Source organism: Aspergillus pseudotamarii (genome assembly GCF_009193445.1).
Source record: "Aspergillus pseudotamarii strain CBS 117625 unplaced genomic scaffold BDV38scaffold_63, whole genome shotgun sequence".
Taxonomy (NCBI): domain Eukaryota; kingdom Fungi; phylum Ascomycota; class Eurotiomycetes; order Eurotiales; family Aspergillaceae; genus Aspergillus; species Aspergillus pseudotamarii.
The window spans coordinates 139,860-160,265 of record NW_022475077.1 but is presented as its reverse complement, the minus strand read 5'-3'; the positions used below and the strand labels follow the sequence as shown (position 1 = coordinate 160,265).

Sequence of the window (20,406 nt, the reverse complement as noted above, 5' to 3'; positions counted from 1 at the left end):
AAGTGAAACAAAAAGGGCCAGCGAGGGACGTGACTAAATTTCCAATGAACTATGAACTATGAGAAAAAGGTGTGGGAGGCGTTGTTGTCCTGAAGAATATTATATTGGGCTTCATTTCTTAGTGTACTCTATTGATGGAACATCGATGGGAGGTTCCACTGCCCTAGTAGTGGTGGCTCTTTCCCGGCCCACAGTGTCAACTCCACCCTTTCACATTATTATTCTCTTTTGTTCCCCGGCAATTTCCCCCGAAACCTCCAGCCGATGACTCCATTCTGAAAGAAACTACTGCGTCAGTCGTTTGAGACTAACGCTTTGCTCCATGCCGAACGGGTCCGGATACGAGAACGAAGGCGCTCTGCTTCATTCCTGCGCCAATGGTTCGAGTGCCACGCGGTTGTCGTGGCTGCATTGACGCCCACCTTAAGGTCCGTGTAGCCTGTTCCTACCAATGCTTGTTTCCCCCCTGCGCATTCACTGTTGCCTAAGTGTGATGTATAATGAACATGCTTTTCCCGCACCAATCAATTTTCCTCTGAATGTTGTGCGGTGACCGCATTCCTTTCCAAATCGCCCCCAGTGGCACTATCCCACTTGGCCCCCTTCAAAACCAGCACAGATCACAGATGCCGAGATCCCGATCTATCGTCTCGATCTAGATTATGGCCCTTGCAGAGAAGTGGAGCCCGGCGTCAATTCATTGATTGATTTCTGGATACCAGCCAATGATGCCCGATACCTTGATCCTGCCGATGATAACGCTAACCCCCCACGACAGTGCGATGGCAGGAACCCTTGCGCACGATGTAAAAGCCTCAACACACCCTGTTTGCGCCAAATCAGAGCGATCGAGTTCCGCGACCAAGGCCCCGCCTTGCGACAGAAATATCGGTCGACGTCGTCGCAGCCCTCGCGCCTCTCACCAGTCTTGGATCGTGAAGGTGACCCTCCCTTGAGGTCGACCCGGTCCAATATCCAATATCTGCCGGTTGCCTTTCCGATCAACGAAACGGTATCGCATTCGCTGTCCGTTACCGCCGCCTCATCCCTGCAGACCCAGGTATTTACCAACTTCGTCCTATCAGCCTTCCCCTGCTATTTCAAATGCACCGAGACCCAAGTGCCGGTAAATTGGGTGGAATATGTCGAAAATCGGAGAGGGACTAATTCATGTTTCGATTGGGCTCTCCGCGCTTGCACTACCTCCTATGCAGGTGCTGTGCACAATGACCAGCGACTTCTGAAAGAAGCTCGGGTGATGTATATTCAGTCCTTACGGTGCCTGGGCGGGTTGTTGTCCGACGTCTCCACAGCCAAATCGGACGAGGCCTTGGCGACGGCGATCACCCTCGCGGTTTATGAGAAGCACCACTGTACTGATGCAGACTCGTGGCTAAAACATGCGTCAGGGATCCGGACCCTGATGAAGCTTCGGGGTCCGGCGGCTCATCTTCATGGGTTTGGTTGTGCCATGTACGTCGCTTATCGAGGCTTCTTAGTCACAGCGGCCCTGATATCTGGGGAAGAATGCTTTCTGCAGGAGCCTGAGTGGCAGGCCCTCAATGAAGAAATTGCCGCGAACAATGCCAAGCTACCCGATTCATCCTTGTATACGGATGTTGTGGAGCGTGGCTTCCTCGAGGTCCTGAAGATACCCGGGCATGTAAAGCAAGTGCGCAAGTTGCTCTCCCTTTCCTTAGAGGAGAGGGCTAGGCGTCAGCCGGACGTCTTGCGTAGCGTTCAGGCCGCCCGCGCGGCGCTTCGAGGGATTAACACGGAGTTTGGTATCTCGGTGTCAATGCGTCGTACTGGTCAAGATGCTCGACAGAGCTTCATCGGCCCGTCTCCACATTTCTTTCTCGACGGCTACTCGACACTTTTCGCGAGTGGTGTTCGCTCGGGCCTGCTGATCCTCAACCAGCTGGTCCTTGCCATGGATCCGACACAGCGAACCTCGCTCGAGTTAGAATGTCCACTTCTTTCGGGGGATAGTTGTTCGAGCCCAGCCAGCTCCGAAGGTTCTGTGATACGTCCTTTAACACCACCGGACTCGCCACATACGCCGCAGCTAGTAGTAGAGTCCTTGATCACACCCACGTACAGAAAACCGCCTACGACAGACTGGATGGATCACATTGCAGGGACGATGGGTATGGACGGAGTACGGGTGAGTTTGCTTGAATAACCTTGACAATTGACGGCGTTGAGTTTCTATGAGTCTGGAGTTTAGTTGCTTGAAACTGGACCTGGTGTTGTCTCTTCTTGATACCCCTACAAGTAGATAGAAATGTGAATATTGATGATATGTATTGCTGTACTTTGCGGCAGTCACTACTTTGGGAAACGCCCCTTCTGGATCCTGCTCATGAAGCGTCTCTTTCCGTGACTACGCTGTTTAGTGTGTCATTCTTCAAACTTGTTCAACCCCACAAGATGTGAAGAATCAATCCTTGCAATGGCAGGTTGCCCAGTCGTCTTTTGGTTCTACTTCACTATGTTGGAGACAAAGTCATCATCAAACACTGATCTCCACTGGGACTCTCAGGTCGCATAGTGTCAAATCATTAGCCGGGCCAAGTTCACTTCCAAATCATCGGCACGGGTCACTCCAGCTAGGGTCCGATGGCGTTGACCACCTACACGTGCACCACATTCGGGACAGGTGGAGATTTCCATAGCACCACCGCAGTCTCCGATGGTGAAAGGATGATTATTCTCGCAACGATACCAATGTCCGGTGCCTCTAAATTCCCGCGCCATAGCAGCGACAACCGCCATTCTTTCTTCACTGGTCACGGGTGTGTAAAACGTACCGCCGCGGAGCATCTTCAAAGTGCCCTCGATTTCGTCAGAAAGTCCACGCACCTGCCCAGGGTGCGCCGTACACAGCTTTTGGGCTCGGTCAATGCACTCATTACCCTCTTCCAGAAGGTCCTCTACCCGTGTTGGCTGGCCGCTGCTCTGGCTCTCTAGGGCACACAGTTGAGCGCGGAATAGATATCCCTCGACCTGGTGCAATACGCGCTGTGAGTTGACAGCCATGGCCGTCAGCTTTTCGCCTTCCTTTCGGTTTGCCTGAAGGTCAAGGTGTAGAACACATTTGTTGGACTTGCCAGGAGTTTGTTTATACAAAGAGAGGAAGTCCCCAATCAATGCTGTGTCGAGGCGAAGCAATAGAGAAGCTGCTTGAACGCAGCCTTTCGTCTGAAGTACATTCTCGTCAAATTCAAATTGCCCGGTTTTTCGTTTGCGACGACGGGCGTCTTCCACCATGTTGCGTACTTGGTTGAATGGCTGCTCCTCCACCTTGACTTTGTTATAGTATTCTGTAACCTGATGCCGCAAGAGGATTAAATCTTTCCACCTTGTCGTATCATACTTCCCGAGCTGCTGGTGCATCAATCGGATTTGGTGGTCTGGTGGCCCTTGAACCTTGAGAGTAAGTTCATTTTGGAATGCTTTTGCTACCGCCGTCCCTTTGTGCTGTGGCAGCTGAGCCACAAATTGGGCAAGTTTCTGAGCCATCGGTACGTACTGCTGATTTACGTACAGAATGAATTTCTTCGTCGCTTCGTCCAACAAGGCACGCCTCACGAGTCTCCCATATCGGGATATACTTCTCAACGAACCTCGACAGGTGGCACAGTTCCGAATGTCCGAGATGGAGAACGGCTCGGATGATTTGGAGATTGAGATCGGCTTTCCCATTTCATCAACCACATAGTGTTTCCCAAGATCCATTTGAGCGTCCATGTTTTCCACAGTTAGAAAATGTCCACATGGGGGAAATATGCAAGGATTTTCGTCTAGGTCAATCTCTTTGTATGTCTGACCCAAGATGAAGTCCACAGATATATCCTTGATGTCGTCAGTCGCACATGTTTGACAGAATTTCTCCGCTGGACAAGGTTCACCACATAAGGACGGGCATTGGTGGCCGCAAGGTAGAAATTTCTCGCATCGTCGAGAGCATGGAATGTGATCACACGGAGCGGCGCAAGGCATGGAACACGCGCTATGCGGACAGACAGACAGGCATTTTGATACTGCACAAGGGGCACATGGCTCGGAACATTTTTGAGAACACCTGGAGTGAACACACTGGACATCACAGGGCGCTGTGCATGGCGGACACGGAGTCTCCCCGTGGCATTCTGCTGCACAGGTATGGGCACATGTGGAATAGAGACGGCCACACCTTTGCTTGCATGGCCCATGATCTGCCTTGGTTTCCTCATTTGTCTGAATCATACATTGGCTGCATTGACGCTTACAGTTATGGCCGCAGGGTAAAGCAGCATGACATTGGCGCGTGCATTTGTACTCGGGCTTGCTCACATCGATGTGACAGGCGATTGTTACTTCATGGTTGCAATAAGGAACATGCTTTTTGACAAACATTGGACATTTAACGAGGCTGAGATCTTGTGCTTGCCAACAAGGAAGACTGGCCATTGAGTGACCACAAGGGAGGACCCGGTCTGCATCAAATACTACGATGCCGCATCTCTTCGGACATGTGTCACCACAAAATTTGGGACAAGGGTGGGAACATCCTTTCTGTGGACGTGGGCATGGCTCTGGACAATAGACTGTCTGGTGAAGTATCTCTGAGTGGCATTTTTGCTTGCACGGGTGACCACACTGTAAACGCTTGCCGCATCGCAGACTGCAACCTCCTTCAGGCGAAAATTGCACGAAGTCGTCCGGCTGTGATACAGTGATGGGAGTAGAAGGGTGGCGGGGGCATTTGAGCTCTAAGCCTGTGCCAAAGTTATCATGTTCTTCAAAGATGCCAAGAACCTTATGCCACATGTCCACACCCCTTGAGGTTTCCGAGTTACCGATGATATACATTCCATGCTGTGCACGCGAAAGCAAAACATTGATGCGATTTGGTGTGCGGAGGAAGCCACATCGATTTTGATCGTTGCTTCTCACCAGAGAGATCACCACCACCTTTGCCTCCTCACCCTGGAAGTTGTCAATAGTCGCGACTCTCAGTGCCTGTAGGAGGGTAGATCTGGACACTGCGCTCGGCGGCGTCGGTCTTTCATCTTCTGTGAAGCCTGCCTTGTCAAGGTCGTCCTGGTCTCTTTCTCCAAGGGTGATTGTGAATGCTTGGCTTAGTGTACGCCTCATTCGGTGAAGCTGGCCAAGATATGGAGTCAGAACAGCTATGTCACCTGCTTGGTATGTTCCTTGGCGCAGCAGATGGTTTACCAAAGCCGATGTCAATTCAATTTCGTGATCGTTCCAGTGAGATGTTGCCATGGCATCCTGGATCGAAGGGTTGCCTTCAGGCCGTCGATGGTCAAGCCAGAAAAGCCTTTTCCTCATACCTGCAACCTCAGGATACTGACTAACTGAAGGTGCGTCCTGTAAGTTAGGGTACAATGTGTCTCGGACCAGCTGTGCGATTGAGGGATGCATCCGTCGTTGTGTTTCCAGTGTAGAAAATGGGAGCCTTATGTCAACGGCATCATCCGGTTCGACAAGCCGTTCGAATAGGGAGCGATCCAAGGAGTATTGTTGTCCTGTTCTGCTCTCTCGAGAAAGCCCGTAGTTCTGGATCTGAGGCCGAAGCTGCTGATGATCTCCGATCAGGATGACATGCTCGGCCGATGGTAAAAGTGAGGTGAGGAGATGAGCTTCTAGGACCTCGCCCGCCTCCTCGCACATGATCACTTTCGATTGTAGTCTGCGCAGCATGTTCAGATTGCGGGCCAAGCCAGTCGTCGTGACTCCTATTACATCCGCATTACGCAAGCATCGCAGATCTAGTTCGTCTCGGATCCTATCATAGGACGCTTTATTTTCCTGGTGCGATGCCAAGATCGAGCGAGCTTGAGTATGGAGATCTTGTCTACTTTCTCCGATCCAATGATTGTATAATATTCTGCGTTCCTTGGAAGTCATGTTGTCCAAATGAACCTGATGAAGGGCGTCCACCGCACGCGGCTGGCCCTTAGTTGCTGGACCCGATCTAAGCCACGTCTGTAGAAGGTGTTGACGGCGTCGATTAGAAGCCTTCTCAAAACCATCCTCCGCCTTGCCGAACAGTTGACTAAATTGGCGAGGATGGTTTCGCTTCAGATGGAACTGCAAGCTTCGATCGGTGCCTATTGCATCTAGTTTAAGTGCATCGAATCTGTTTTCGTAATCATCGAAGTTCACTTGCAGTTTCCACTGCTCCTCCTTTTCCAACCTTGTTTTGTCAATCTGTCGAACTACGGTTTTGAGATTGAGTGGCTGTAGTTTTTCTGACTTGGACTGCGAGCCGATACGGATGATTTGAGTCGTGATTTCATTGTCCAATAGGTCTTCTAGAAGCTGATCGAGAGCGTGATTCGTGTAGCAGACACATATGATAGGGCCAAGCTGTGGCTTTACTTTCGCCTTGTTAGCGAGCAGGACATTGATCAGAGCGACACCAGTATAGCTTTTGCCCGTGCCTGGTGGGCCTTGGATCAGTCCTATCTTTCGCTGGAGTGTATGGACAAGAGCCCGTGCTTGTGCATGATCAAGGGTAGACTTCTTTTGGAGCTTCTCCATGTCAAGGGGTTGCGACGGGCTCACTAGGAGGTCCGACCGGTCGTCCATGAGACAACGTAGGTTGAAACTAAACCCTGGCACCGCCGCATACTTGGGAGGCGGCATGTCCACTAGGCCTGTAAGCATCTCGTCTGGCGCGAGGAATTCGGACATCGGAAGGTCTGCAGCTTTCTTCATTGACTGAAGTGCCTTTAAGGTTGGTTGGAATGATGGCAAGAGAATCCCAGGAAACTCAATCAATGAGAGTGCGCGTCGGCCGTTGGGCGGCCGGTAACAATCTAGGATATACTGCCGATTCTCCTCAGTCGGTTCCACTAGCTCCATGGTCACAGATGCAACTCTCGCCTCCTTGAACAGCGAGGAGACCTTCCTTTGCCGCGGTTCTTGCCTCACATCCATTCTGGGACGCTCTGGCCCGGCGACGGTGCAAAAGATGGCGAATCCTCGGAGATCCGTGAGGCAAACGAGGGCGCTGGATTGTAGTCTTTTCGATAGCTCCCACCATTCTCTGCGGTGAGCCTCCGACACGGACCTGACATTCAACGGCTGTGCAAACTGGACAACAAACTGCAAGCCCATCAAACGATCGAAATCCAGCCCCCGTACCTGGACGTCCTGATAGACGTTGGTCCTGACTTGACTCTTCGGCGCATCTCTTGACCGGCGGGGCCTCAGCTCAGCATGACTAACGTCTCGAAGTTGGCCGATGGTGTCTTCCCTCAGCAGCCGAAAATTTCGGTCCAAGAGCCCGGCGAGACCGCCGATATGCCACTGTTGCGGGTCTTTCCCCGGGAGATATTCGGAACGCGGACTCATTATTTCCTGGAAAGTAGGCATGATTTTGATCCTGCAAATATCCGCATGATCGTTGTCGTGGCGACCGCCAGGCGGGTCTTTCGGAGTGACAAAGGCTACAGGAGATTTATGGGCTTGTCGAGGCATTGAGCTTCCCAGCAAAGGGGGTAGGGCGGATCCAATCTCCAACTGACGTTGTAATACTTCCAGGTGATGCCGCGGTCGGTCTAGTGACCCCGCAGTCTTCAGGGCGTGAAGGATCATGAAGAGGTCGTAAAATCGCCTCGCGACCGGCTTCAACGGCTCCTGGATGAACGCAGTCGAGTTCAGCTCAATAACCTTACAGAACACCAGGAGCGCTAGTTCTAGGTAAGTCGAGGTTGCATCTGAGTGAAGTTCAATGTCCAGCTGCACAACATCGGCCAGAAAATTCAGAAATGGCTCTGCACGATGCCCGGCTGGTCCGTAGATACAGTTGTAGATTTTCACCACAAACTCCTCCATCACTAACGACGCGAGAACTTTGTGATGGGTGATACTCTCGAGAAAGGGGAGGAACTGCTTTTGAAATACATCTCGTTTGGTGACATTTGGCATCAGAGAATAGTCACGCTGAATGAGTTCCTGGATTCGTTGCAGACCCCCCTCGTGGGAGAGGCATTGGATCACTTCTTGAGCCGTGCTGTCATCGTCCACTTCGATCAGCCTTCTGGCCGTTGCAAAGAACTGGCCCAGCTCTGCACCTAGGGGAGGGATCGCTAGTCGGCTCTTAGGGGCTTTTCGCTTCCAGGCGGCAAGGCCGTTGCTGTCGTTGGTTCTATGACTGGGTTGTTGTCTTCGCGCGCTCGATCTCGAGTTGTTTCCTTTGCCTGCAGGCTTTGACGGGCCGGCCTCATGGGAATATCGACAATTCTTGAACTTGCAGGACCCAGTTCGGGCAAAGTCAAAGCATATCCTGGCGCAATCTATTAGCGTCGTGTTGGACATATTTTCGTATGGATAGGGTTACTTTGCGGATCCCATTCTGCTGATCTCACAGCGGGGTCTCGTATACTTCGAGGGACGGTCGGACGTATCCGAGTCCGCATGAAAGGAACCCTTTTCTTTGGACGCAAGTGTAGATGGTGAGGAGGTCCCAGAGGAGGTTGGAAAATTAAGAGCTATATGCTATGTCTGGCCTGTCGACTACGGTCGCAGAATGTATGTGGAGGAGACACATCAACCACGAATATCTCCTTATTTTAATCGAAAATGGTTGAATGCCATGGGAGACCCAGTATATATTCACTGATGTACTTGAGATGTGTGAATATGCCATTGTGGCGTCACGCCGCCAGCCTTTCTCTCGGTATGACTCGATGATTCTCAGCCGTGGTCTCTCCACTCGAGCTGAAAGGACTGCCACATCATTTCGCATCAGCGGGGAGTTTACGGTCTTGAGTCAGTGAATCCCACTTGAGAATATTGATTGGCTGTCGGTTGCAGTATCTGTTTTTTTTCCAATTGGAGGCGCAGCTTCAGCCTTGCCGGTGAAATCATCAGCCAGCGGGAGTTGACGTGGTCCTGTCGCAGGCAGCGAAACTTGGAGGAGGCTGGCGCCTGTGCCACTGTTCTTTCCAATGAACATCGTTCAATCTATCAATATACAGTTAGATAATATCGTTATATACACAGGCACCCCAAGCCCAAGCCCAAGCCCCAAAATATACAACCCCCCTATCAAACCAACCTAAGAAGACGACCCAGAGCCAGACCCGATCGCTCTTTTCTTCCTCCCAATATCATAAATGATATTTCCACCCCTCAAAACCACTCCAGGGATCCACCCTTTCTCCTCCATCCACACAAAGGGCCACCACAGGAAAACCCCCAGCACACAGAACACCGTCGCGAACGCATGTATGGCCAATACAATCCAGTGCCCGATATGCGGGAGGACGAACTTGACAAATTCCGAGGTTTGATAGAGATCCTCTTGTTTGGTGATGTAGTAGAGTTGGCGGTGCCCGTTGGTGTGGGCGGTTAAAGGCGTTTTGTGATCTGGGTTGCCGTTGGCCACGACGTCGGCGTAGCTTACCCCTTCTTCTTGTTCTTTTTCTTCTTTGGGTTCGTGTGATTTTTCAGAGGACGCCATTGTAGACTGGGAAGAAGATAGATAACCATTCGGATTAGTAGTCAGCGATAACACAGTCGTCAGCGTCACAGGCGCCACGTGAAATGGAACAATCCAGATCGTGAAGATCTGGGACATGGTCACGTAGAGTTTTTGGTTATCGGAATCATATGCTGTATCCCATTAGCATCCATCATCAATCATATATCTTCTCTTATAGAGAATTGTATAACGGATTGATATGACGAGGGAAAAAGAACAACAAACCAATAGAATGAATCTTCATGTCAATGCGCGGCGACATCACTTTATACCACTGGTAGATCTTTTGCACCACCCAGCGGCTGCCTCGGAAATGCTGGATCCGGCAGAAAGGGTGGACGAAAGAGGCATCTGGGGTGAAGTATTTTTCGATGGTTTGCGCTTGTTGCGCCGGAGGGGATTGCGTGAGGTGCTGGATCACCGTGGGGATCTCGGAGACTGGGGGTTTCTTGGATGTTAGGTTTTGTTTGAATTGTACTAAGGAGGTTTGGGAAGGGGGTTTGGCATGTACCTGGATCTTCCATCGTGTGCTTTCTGGTATTTTATTTGTAAGGTTCTGAGGGATTGATGTTCACACGAGAGGACATGAAGATTGATGTCTTTATATGGACTATTTTTCTTTTCGATATCAAAACCGGGACCCGATGATGATGTCATTGCATGTGAAAGTCAATTGACTGCGATTTCCTGTTTGGGTGTTGTCACATGATATATCCATTGCAGTGAAGTCGATATGCGGTAATTCGGGTGGAAAAGGGAATTCATGTGTTCAATAGATGTATAAATAGATAACGTGAGTAATTATGAAGCAGTGTAATCGTGACATATAACTCGGCAGAAATACAAGGGGTGGTGTGACGATAAAGTTCGGAAAATTGCAGTGTGAGGAAGGTCACTGATTTGATCATTCCATTTTAAACTCCATCTAGACTCGAACGACCAACATTAGATTTTATGTGGACACGGCGACGATGTCAGGATGAGGGAAATTGTCGATAGGTCGTGGATTGGATCCTTAACTTTGCTGCACACCATCAGATGTCCGGAACCTGATCTCCGGAACACAACCGACTCCGGTTGTATCTCGACATATCAGCACTTCTTTGCAATGTTCTCCTACGATATATTCCAGAATGTTGTAACGGGATCGAGCTGGGAGCCTTAAAACGGAAATCCTTTGACTGCAACTGAGTTTATCAATATGTCCAAACTGCAGCAACGGAGGAAAAGGGAGAAAGATATCAATGACGCGATATCTTGGTCTGGTCGGTCGTTGACTGTACGGAGAGAGTCCCCTTACAATCTTGTGCGTTCATTTCTGGTAGATATTTCCCAATAACTCCATAACACAGACAATCTATGCTGGCATCTCCATTTCGCACCGCGACTACGGAGATAGTAGGGCCGCCATCGCCTTTCGAAATTCGGCATACCTATTCGACTATGTCGTATTTGATCTGCCTGCTGAGTCTTCCAACACACCTGCCCTTACCATTCGCAATCGGATCGTCTCCGAATTGCGGTCCTACAGTGAGAAACATAAGGAAAAGATCGTAGGTCTGGCCATGCCACTGTCCCTGGCCGACAAGTACCCATCTCTCTGTCCTCAGCTCTGGCGGGAACTAGATATCCTGCCTCTAGTTCTGGAACACAAAGAACGTGCAAGGGCGGATGCGGACCAGGGCGACTTGGCGACATTCTCATCGTGGAACATCAAAGAGCTGGATGAACAGGCGGACTCCATGGTTAGAAAGTGTATGCGGTATGTATACGTGAGAGGCCTAGATTTAAGGGTACACATCTGATCAGTCACAGGTCTTTCGGCGTGGGCCATGTCTTGCAGGGGGAAATTGGTCTCGGGAGCTTGGTAGGGGTTGACCGGAATTTTCGCGTGCGGTTGGCCGATTTGGAAGACTACCAGGAGACGGTGACCGCTCGGACATGGTCCATTGCTCAACATTATGCAGACGAACTCAAGCGACGGAATGTGAAAATTGCGTTCTTTAGCTTGTCCTCGCATGGGAGACCGGATATTCATACGAGGCACTCACTGGTGAGGCTCTTACATTACCTGGGGGTCAATGTTCAATGGTGAGGAGGCCTTCTAGATTCTGCAACTGTGGTAGCGGCTTAAACCCTGTGGTCTAGGTATGTCCCGAAGCCACGTCCAGGGATGAATAGCATTATTCGGAAGATGCAAGATACCCTAGAAGGATTAGGCACAAGGGATGATGCTATCACCATTGAGGAGGAAATGTGTATTCTGCAATGGGTTTATGAAAATGCCCGACGATACTGGCTCTGTGAAGATGATCCTTTGCAGGCTCGTTCCAAGGGCGGCGCAGACATTGTAGTCATCGACGACGTGCCCCTTACACCCGCAGCATTATTGTCGAAACAGGTCGATCCGGGACGACCAGTTATTTTTGAAAATCGACTTCAAGTCCAACTGAGCGCGTTGCAGGATGCGAAGAACTTTTCGACACGTCTGTGGGACTTTCTGCGGGAACGTCTCGAGCATGTGGATCTTGTAGTATCTCAGGCTCCGAAAGAGCTGGTACCGGATATCATGCCGCAGAACAAGGTTGGCTATATTCCCGTGTCAGTAGACCAGTAAGTCTCTCACTTTCTGAGAAGATGTTCCCGCATGCTAATGTGCTGTAGACTGGATGGACTCAATAAGAATATGAGCGACTTTGACATCACGTTTTATGGACGCGAGTTCAACTCCTTGTGTCGATCCTTCGAGACACCGACTTTGAACTATCCAGATGGTAGTTTATGTTCTTTTTTAAGATTCTTGATCGTCTTCCCCCCCCCCCCCCCCTTTTTTCCTTCTCCCTCGCAAGTCGCATGTAGACCTATTAGATAATTACGTTTGACTAACACATACATAAATGACCTGCAGAGCAATATATCCTCCACCTCTCACAATTCCGAAATCTCGACGAAACCATCACAGTCCTTAACGCCTACCAAAGGTTCCGCAGCCACTGCATGGACGCAGGGATGAACACTACTTTCCCCAAGCTCCTCATATATCATTACGGGCCGTCCCGCAGCTCCAAAAGTACCTTGATCTACGATGCCATCCTCTCCCATATCGAGACGGACATGCCGCGTCTCAGATCGTGCATCTATGTAATGCAAATCGGCCCGCCAGACCAACTCTGGAATACTCTTCTGACCAAAGCAAAAGTCGTCATTGAGCTATCCATGTGCGAAGGTATTCCCGCCATGCTGCTGGCCGCCGTGCAGAAGGGGAAACCCATAATCACTGTCAATGAAATGGGTCAGTTTTCCTTTACCAAGGGTGTTGATAATATACTGTTCTTTCAGAAGGGCGATGTGGACACCATCGCCAGGCTTTTGACAGATCTTTGGACTGATCCTCAGCTGAGCGAGTTGTTGCTACCGGGGCCGAGGAGGTTGAGGGATGAGTACACGACGGTTGGGAATGCGGTCAATTGGTTGTTCTTGGCGGCGGAAATGTCGCGAGAAGGTAATGCTGTGGAGCCGGAAGGGAAGAGTATCTTTGAGTTGGCTGGTCAGGGGCCTGGTTTGTGTATTTGAAATGGTATTGCCCAATGCTCGTTTTCCTGACCAACGCGTGGGATGAAGCCCTTTTTGATTCAATATTCACTACTTGACTTGTGTAATGGAGGGGATAGTATGTTAGCCATATGAAACTATCGAATATGATCCAGGCTAAATTGCTGACTATGTGGAATTTGGATACACAGCAAGTGCCACATCTATTTACTACCAAAATAGGAGAAGAACAGACACATAATTATACCTAGTATAGGAAATGTTCCTCCATTCGTAAACATATATAGAGAGAGAGAAAGACGAATAGATTATACCCGAATACAGCTCCCATTCGGGGCTCTTCTCGGGCCGTCAACGGCCGTTTAGTATAGCACTAAGCAACTCTCATCGACAATTGTGCCATACTCCGTAAATGTGCTCTATACTTATTGTGGATGCAGTAGAGGGTCTGAAAAAGCGGTGATCACTGATTATAGTAGGCTACTTCCCTTTCTGAGGCTTTATACTACCAATTATAAGATTAATCTAATAGTCTAAAAGTAGACTAATAGGCAGAAAGAATACAGTCTAGTAGATATGTTAATAGATATTGTGTTGTAACATGGAATTGACCAGTGGAAAATATTTATTGGGAAGGTATCTCGATTAGAGTTGCATGCGGGTCGGGTTTTAATATGTCTCCCCCCGCACCCGACCGAAAACCCGCTAGGTTTAGGCCTCCCCGACCCGTGGGCGGGTTCCCTGCCAAGAAAAACCCGCACGGGTTTTCCAGGTTCGGGGCGGGTTGGGATTCGGGACGGGTCTCGCGGGGAACCTGTGCCGCTCTAGATATTCACCCTATAGACTGGGTTTCATCCATTTACCCTATGAGCCGGTCCATGGAAATCATCGTCCAAATCATCAACGCCACAACCCTGGTCCTTACAAGCGATGACAAGCCACCTTTGCCCGTTCACCTGCTTAGCTGCCGCCTTTGCTGCACCCTGTTTTCTGCTCTTTCTGCCGCTTAGTGTCGTCCCTTCTTAGCATCGTCGTCTAGCGCCTTGTCTAACTCTTTCTGGTAGTCCTCTTGGGCCTTTCTCAGGTCCTTCTGCAAGTGTTCCATGTCTTTCCGCAGATCCTTCATTTTGTGATGAGAGGGGCCCTGCTGCATATGCTGGGAAACGCGGTTGATCTTGTCCTGAAGCTCTTCGACTTCCTCCTGTCTTTTCATCACAGACTTTTTATTGTGATGCAGCCGATTCAGTGGATAGAATTGACTCGGTGGATATGGGCCTTGCGGGGGATACTGTTGATATGGACCCGCTTGCGGATATGGCTGCGGAGGGAATTGCTGCGGGTAGGGACCGCCTTGGGGAGGAAGGTTCTGTTCATGCTGGTGCTTCTTGTAGGCGTCTTGAGCAATGGAACCGGCAATCGCACCACCGATGGTTCCGAGGAAGCCGTGGTTGGCCTTGTGGCCAGCGAAACCACCGACAGCGCCACCGGCAAGAGCACCGGCAAGACCACGCTCACCACCCTGGGCTTCACCAGGGGCGGTCTGCTGCTGCTGCCCGTTGTAAGACTGGGGGTATTGAAACTGCGGGTACTGATTCTGAGGCTCTGGGTACTGTTGCGGATATGATTGCTGATACCCTTGGGGAGGGCCCTGGGGAGGTGGAGGCCCAGAGTAGCCATACCCATTTTGGGAGGGAGTTCCATAGTACTCTGAATTCATTATTGCTAGCCGGGATCGAGAAGGTTCAAGGCTGAATTTTGAAAAGTAATGTAGTATGCTGAGTATTCTATCCCATTCCCCAGCAGGGGAGCAACGGCCTACAAATATGTAAATTTAAGAATCCCGTCTAGCCCTAAGTATCCACTACCCCTTAAGGAAGAGACTGCGAAGAAACGTCAGCCGGGATATGACGACAGCACAGACTCCACATAAATCTTCTGTCCCGCAGCGCGCATATTTATTTGGATATGATTGGCATTCATACTATGTTCTTGTTCGTCATTGGGTCACGTTTTAGCCCCCATGTATCAACACCCGACTCATTTTGGCCCCCATGTCTGGCTTGTGCCGCTGGTTCTTATGTATGGCTGTGCCTTTTTTTTTCTTTCTTTTTTTCTTTTTTTAATATATATTCGGGAATTCTGTTTAGATTACTTCTATTGGACAAGAGTCCTGAGTCCGGGCTCCGATGGATTACCTCTACGGGGTATCCACTCCATATTTAGAAACCCCAGCCACGTATACCCGTGTATATTTTTAACGAATAAGTTGCTCTGTTCGCCAAGGAGTCCTATATTTAGTCGGCTACATCAATTTAAGCTATCTTTATAATTTCCTCCTGCGTTGCTGTGGAGTAAACGTAGTTTATCAATTGATCAATACATCCAAAGCTGTGGAGGGAAGCCGGGATTCACTGGTCCGTTGGAGCTTATTTATCTTGGCTTGGTTTAAGGTTGTGCCCCTCCTCTTCTTACTTATATCAACCATCTCGTTTAAAGAGAGAAAATACTAGTACCGCTTCAATTGTATCGGACTCAAGTGGATGACTTTAGGATCGATGGATAGAACCTTGAAAATTTATTCGTCAGAAGGTTGTGCAACCGTTTTCTGTCGGCCTCCAGCCGTCGCAAGTAACTACGGAGACGCTGTTAGTAGAAAGGCGAGGTCGCTTGAGAGGAAGAATGTGTGCTCTCACTTCTCTGATATGGTAACTTCTCTCGCCCTCGGAGGAAACATATATTCATCGCTTTTATCTGCTTGAACACGGGAGCGACACGGATGTTCGCCCGAGCATTGACCTCACGTATGTGCATGACATCGGCAACACCTGCCGGCATTTAAGTGACTCTTCACCGTCGTCGGCATTGGGATCCGCTTACGCCACGAACAGTGTCCGTGTGCGTTTGTGTGTCTTCATGGCAATCCACCGATCTCCTGGGATGTACTTTTGTCGCGTATTTATTGAGAAGAAGCATATCACTAACTGCGTGCGGGGAAGAAAAGACGGGTGTTCGGCCCGCACTTGATTCGCCGACTCTCCTCTCGCTTTGGATTATCGTCGTTTATCACCGTAACCCCGCATCTTGATGTGAGGATGAATCACTGGAGGACCGGCGATTGGTAATATTATTTAAAGATGAAGTAGCGCCAGTCCTTGACTGAACACGCTTGCAGTCATACTCAAACCAGAATTGCTCTACAAAACCTGAACTACTGACACAATGGTACAGAATGGTATCCGCATTGCCATCGACAGAGGCGGAACATTCACAGATGCCTGGGCGGATATACCTGGCCGACCAGATCATGTCGTCCTCAAGATTCTCTCAGTCTCTCCGGACGAGTACGACGATGCCCCAACAGAATGTATCAGGCGGATTCTAGGAATGGCAAGCGGCGAGGAGATACCTAAGGGCTCTCTGCTTGATTTATCATCAGTTGAATCCATTCGAATGGGCACGACAGTGGCTACAAATGCGCTTCTCGAACGGAAGGGAGATCGCGTAGCCCTCATGGTAACCAAGGGCTTTCGCGATTCGCTCCTAATTGGTAACCAGGCTCGGCCCAACATATTTGACCTTTCAGTGCAACGGCTTAAGCAGCTCTATGAGACTGTGGTTGAGGTTGACGAACGCATCACGATTGAAGGATATAGCGAGGATCCCGAACCCAAACCCATCGATACCACGTCTGATCCCAATCTCGTCGTCGGTCTGACTGGCGAAGTAGTGAGGATCTTACGAACACCAGATCTGGATACCGTTCGCGTACAACTAGAGACGTTGCAATCACAAGGCTACCAAAATCTAGCCATTGGACTCATGCATGCATATACATACCCCGAGCACGAGCTTCAAATAGCGAAACTAGCCGAACAAATGGGCTTCAAAGTATCAGCGTCGTCAGTTCTGCAATCGATGGCCAAATTCGTCCCGCGAACCCAATCGGCCGTGGCTGATGCGTACCTCACTCCAATGACCGCGTCGTATCTCGAAGGCTTTCGGAAGGGGTTCAAGGGCCAGCTGGACGATGAGAACGCAAACAAGGTACTACTCAGTCAGTCGGATGGTGGCTTGGCAACCTGGAACAGTTTCTCGGGTCTCCGAGGAGTTCTAAGTGGCCCTGCAGGAGGTGTTGTGGGTTTGTCGAGAACATGTTATGATGCGGAGGAAGGCCGACCGGTGCTGGGATTCGACATGGGCGGAACGAGTACCGATGTGGCCCGGTATTCGGGCGCTCTTGAGCATATCTTTGAAAACACCATCGCGGAGGTTACCATTCAGACACCTCAGCTGGATATCAACACTGTCGCAGCCGGAGGTGGATCGATATTGACCTGGGAGACTGGTTTGCTAAAGGTTGGGCCACAGAGTGCCGGCGCAAATCCCGGTCCTGCATGCTATGGAAAAGGTGGTCCGTTGACCGTGACGGACGCCAACCTGCTGCTAGGGCGAATCATTCCGGAGTATTTTCCGAAGCCTCTCGATTTGGATATTGTCAAACAAAGGTTTGCCGATTTGACGGACGTCGTTAACAGAGACAAAGGAGGTGGAGATGCATTTACCTCAGAAACCCTGGCACTAGGCTTCTTGGCTATCGCGAATGCAACGATGACAAGACCCATCCGCAAGCTCAGCGAAGGCCGAGGGTACAGCGCCGCTAGCCATAACCTTGGCTGCTTCGGAGGTGCTGGGGGGCAACATGCTGTGTTTATTGCTCGAGATCTGGGGATCCAGAAAGCAATTATTCCCCGCTACTCAAGTATCTTGTCTGCGTACGGAATGGCTCTAGCCGATGTGGTAGTCGAGAATCAGGAGCCTGTGGCGTGGAAATTTGAGGAGGATACTCTGTCTAAGCTTCAGACACGGCTAGATTTAATATCTAAGAAAGGCGTAGAGGCCTTGAAACTCCAGGGGTTTGATGAGGAGTCTATCGTACATGAATGTTTCCTGAACATGAAATATCAAGGCAGCGATACCACTCTGATGATTCGTGAACCTGACCAACTTTCAGACTTTGGAGTGGCTTTCAATATGAGACATGCACAAGAATTTGGATTTTCGCAGTCTCGGGATATATTGATTGATGATATCCGCGTACGGAGTATTGGAAGATCTCGAGTTGTGGACACCTCGAGCCCGTTCAAGGAACTGAACAAGTTGGACGATCGCTCTACGGTTCAGCCACCTGCGCCGGCATTTACACGGAAAGTATTCTTTGACATACTTGGTTGGGTAGATACCAGCGTTTACACGCTCCCTCAGTTGAACCCCGGCACCCGGATCAATGGGCCGGCCATGATTATTGACGAGACTCAGACAATTGTGGTTGACCATGCAAGCAGAGCGACCATCTTGCCTGGGCATGTGGTTTTAGAAGTTGGAAGTGTGAATCAGGAGCAGCTTTCAACTAATGCTGTGGACCCCGTCCAGCTGAGTGTGTTCAGTCATCGGTTCATGACCGTGGCGGAGCAAATGGGCCACACAATGGAGAAAACCTCTATATCGGTTAATATCAAAGAGAGGTTGGATTATTCTTGCGCCATTTTCTCAGCCGACGGTGGGCTCGTGGCTAATGCCCCTCACATCCCAGGCCACCTTGGCTCCATGAGTACAGCAATCACCGCCCAGATTGAGCGACATCCACCGGGTGATCTGAGACCTGGCGATGTCATCATCAGTAACCACCCGGCTGCGGGTGGCACCCACTTACCCGATATTACGACCATTACACCCGTGTTCGACGACGATCAGAACCCATCGGCCATCTTGTTCTACGTGGCTAATCGCGGTCACCACGCCGACGTGGGTGGAATTGCACCGGGTTCTATGCCCCCCAATTCGACCGAGCTCTGGCAAGAGGGCGCGGCCATCGAGTCATTCAAACTGGTCAATCAAGGCGTCTTTGACGAGACTGGATTGATCAAACATCTGTACGAGATTCCCGGCACATTCCCGGGTTGCAGTGGCACCCGCACGTTGAGCGACAACATTGCCGACCTGCAGGCAGCTGTAGCGTCGAACCAAAAGGGCATCCAGCTGATCCAAGCTCTCATTAAAGAGTTTACCTGGCCAGTCGTCGAGTTCTACATGAAGGCAATCCAAGAGAATGCCGCACAGGCCGTGCGGGACCTACTTAAAGGCTTCGCCGAACGATACGAAGGCGGAATACTGGAAGCAGAGGAGAGGAACGACGACGGAATCCCGTTCCACCTGCGAGTGACAATCGACAAGGAGACGGGCAACACAATTTTCGATTTTACTGGGACTGGACCGGAGCATTCGGGAAATCTGAATTCCCCGCAAGCCTGCTTACATTCTGCGATCATGGTAGGGACCCACCGGTTAATAAATATCTGATCTTTGCTAATGAATTCTAGTACTGTCTCCGATCGATGATTTCTGCAGATATACCCCTCAACCAGGGTTGTCTAGCTCCAATTCAGGTAGTCTGCCCCGAGGGTACGATACTATCACCCTCTATCACTGCCGCAACGGTCGGATGCACCACCGAGACATCATCCAAGATCGCTGATCTCGTCCTCAAAGCCTTCCAAGCCGCCGCCGCTTCGCAAGGCACCATGAACAACCTGACATTTGGCTACGGAGGCACCGACCCAACCACAGGAGAGGTCGTCAAGGGGTTCGGATACTACGAAACCATAGCCGGCGGGGCGGGAGCAGGACCCGATTGGGAGGGTACCAGCGGAGTACACACCCATATTACCAACACCCGCATTACCGATCCCGAGATTCTAGAAAAGCGGTACCCAGTCATTCTCCACGAATTCTCGATTCGCAGGGGAAGTGGCGGAGCGGGTCTACATCGGGGAGGCGATGGATGCGTCCGTGATATGGAGTTCCGGATTCCTCTTCAGGTATCGATTCTCTCGGACCGACGAGTCACGGCACCCTATGGAATGGCGGGTGGAAAGGAGGGTAAGCGCGGTGAGAATATTTGGATTCGGAAAGATCCTGTTACGGGATCCACTCGGAAGGTTGCCCTTGGACCCAGGCAGACGGCTCAGTTTCGGCCGGGGGACCGTATTGTCATTTTGACGCCTGGGGGAGGTGGTTGGGGAGAGGAGTCTTCGAAGGATAAGCAGGAAGTTGGTCTACGACAGAAAATTACCAGTGGGGGTCAGGGTCTGCTGAAGACGCAAGGCAGTCTGTATGAGAGAAATGCGATTGCGATGGGGAATTAATAGGCATATCTACGATGCAGTACCCTGGTTGGTCGTGCAATTATATGGATTACATTAGAAAGTGAGATCTGGAAGATGTGTCACGGTAGTGGTAAATATGGTTCGGCACAGAAATTATTTGGAATCCGGGGAAATACATCCATGAAG

At 50.4% G+C, this 20,406-nt stretch overlaps 6 protein-coding genes across 6 annotated transcripts; 3 read left to right on the top strand and 3 right to left on the bottom strand.

Moving 5' to 3' along the window:
* Positions 1-493: 493 nt before the first annotated feature.
* BDV38DRAFT_295956 (uncharacterized protein) lies at positions 494-2,404 on the top strand (the record flags this gene model as incomplete). The annotated part of the gene is made up of 2 exons (XM_032062816.1): positions 494-544; positions 779-2,404. 2 exons carry the CDS (start codon positions 494-496, stop codon positions 2,183-2,185), a joined length of 1,458 nt encoding a protein of 485 aa, XP_031909762.1. The 3' UTR covers positions 2,186-2,404.
* Positions 2,371-8,491, bottom strand: BDV38DRAFT_182272 (putative NF-X1 finger and helicase domain protein). The gene is made up of 2 exons (XM_032052100.1): positions 8,360-8,491; positions 2,371-8,305 (listed from the first exon to the last, which is right to left on the bottom strand). The coding sequence occupies exons 1-2, from the start codon at positions 8,371-8,373 to the stop codon at positions 2,557-2,559; spliced, it is 5,763 nt and encodes a 1,920-aa protein (XP_031909761.1). The 5' UTR covers positions 8,374-8,491; the 3' UTR covers positions 2,371-2,556.
* A 447-nt stretch (positions 8,492-8,938) lies between these two features.
* On the bottom strand, positions 8,939-10,346 carry BDV38DRAFT_182280 (uncharacterized protein). Its single transcript, XM_032052101.1, has 3 exons — positions 10,017-10,346; positions 9,731-9,943; positions 8,939-9,636 (listed from the first exon to the last, which is right to left on the bottom strand). The coding sequence occupies exons 1-3, from the start codon at positions 10,027-10,029 to the stop codon at positions 9,080-9,082; spliced, it is 783 nt and encodes a 260-aa protein (XP_031909760.1). The 5' UTR covers positions 10,030-10,346; the 3' UTR covers positions 8,939-9,079.
* Position 10,347: 1 nt separating this feature from the next.
* BDV38DRAFT_182603 (uncharacterized protein) lies at positions 10,348-13,258 on the top strand. The gene is made up of 6 exons (XM_032052103.1): positions 10,348-10,784; positions 10,858-11,267; positions 11,321-11,596; positions 11,654-12,118; positions 12,170-12,279; positions 12,414-13,258. Exons 1-6 carry the CDS (start codon positions 10,707-10,709, stop codon positions 13,076-13,078), a joined length of 2,004 nt encoding a protein of 667 aa, XP_031909759.1. The 5' UTR covers positions 10,348-10,706; the 3' UTR covers positions 13,079-13,258.
* An 805-nt stretch (positions 13,259-14,063) lies between these two features.
* BDV38DRAFT_286594 (uncharacterized protein) lies at positions 14,064-14,774 on the bottom strand (the record flags this gene model as incomplete). The annotated part of the gene is made up of 1 exon (XM_032060705.1): positions 14,064-14,774. The coding sequence occupies one exon, from the start codon at positions 14,772-14,774 to the stop codon at positions 14,064-14,066; it is 711 nt and encodes a 236-aa protein (XP_031909758.1).
* A 1,502-nt stretch (positions 14,775-16,276) lies between these two features.
* Positions 16,277-20,397, top strand: BDV38DRAFT_295954 (Hydantoinase B/oxoprolinase-domain-containing protein; the record flags this gene model as incomplete). The annotated part of the gene is made up of 2 exons (XM_032062815.1): positions 16,277-19,384; positions 19,435-20,397. The coding sequence occupies 2 exons, from the start codon at positions 16,277-16,279 to the stop codon at positions 20,257-20,259; spliced, it is 3,933 nt and encodes a 1,310-aa protein (XP_031909757.1). The 3' UTR covers positions 20,260-20,397.
* Positions 20,398-20,406: the final 9 nt, after the last annotated feature.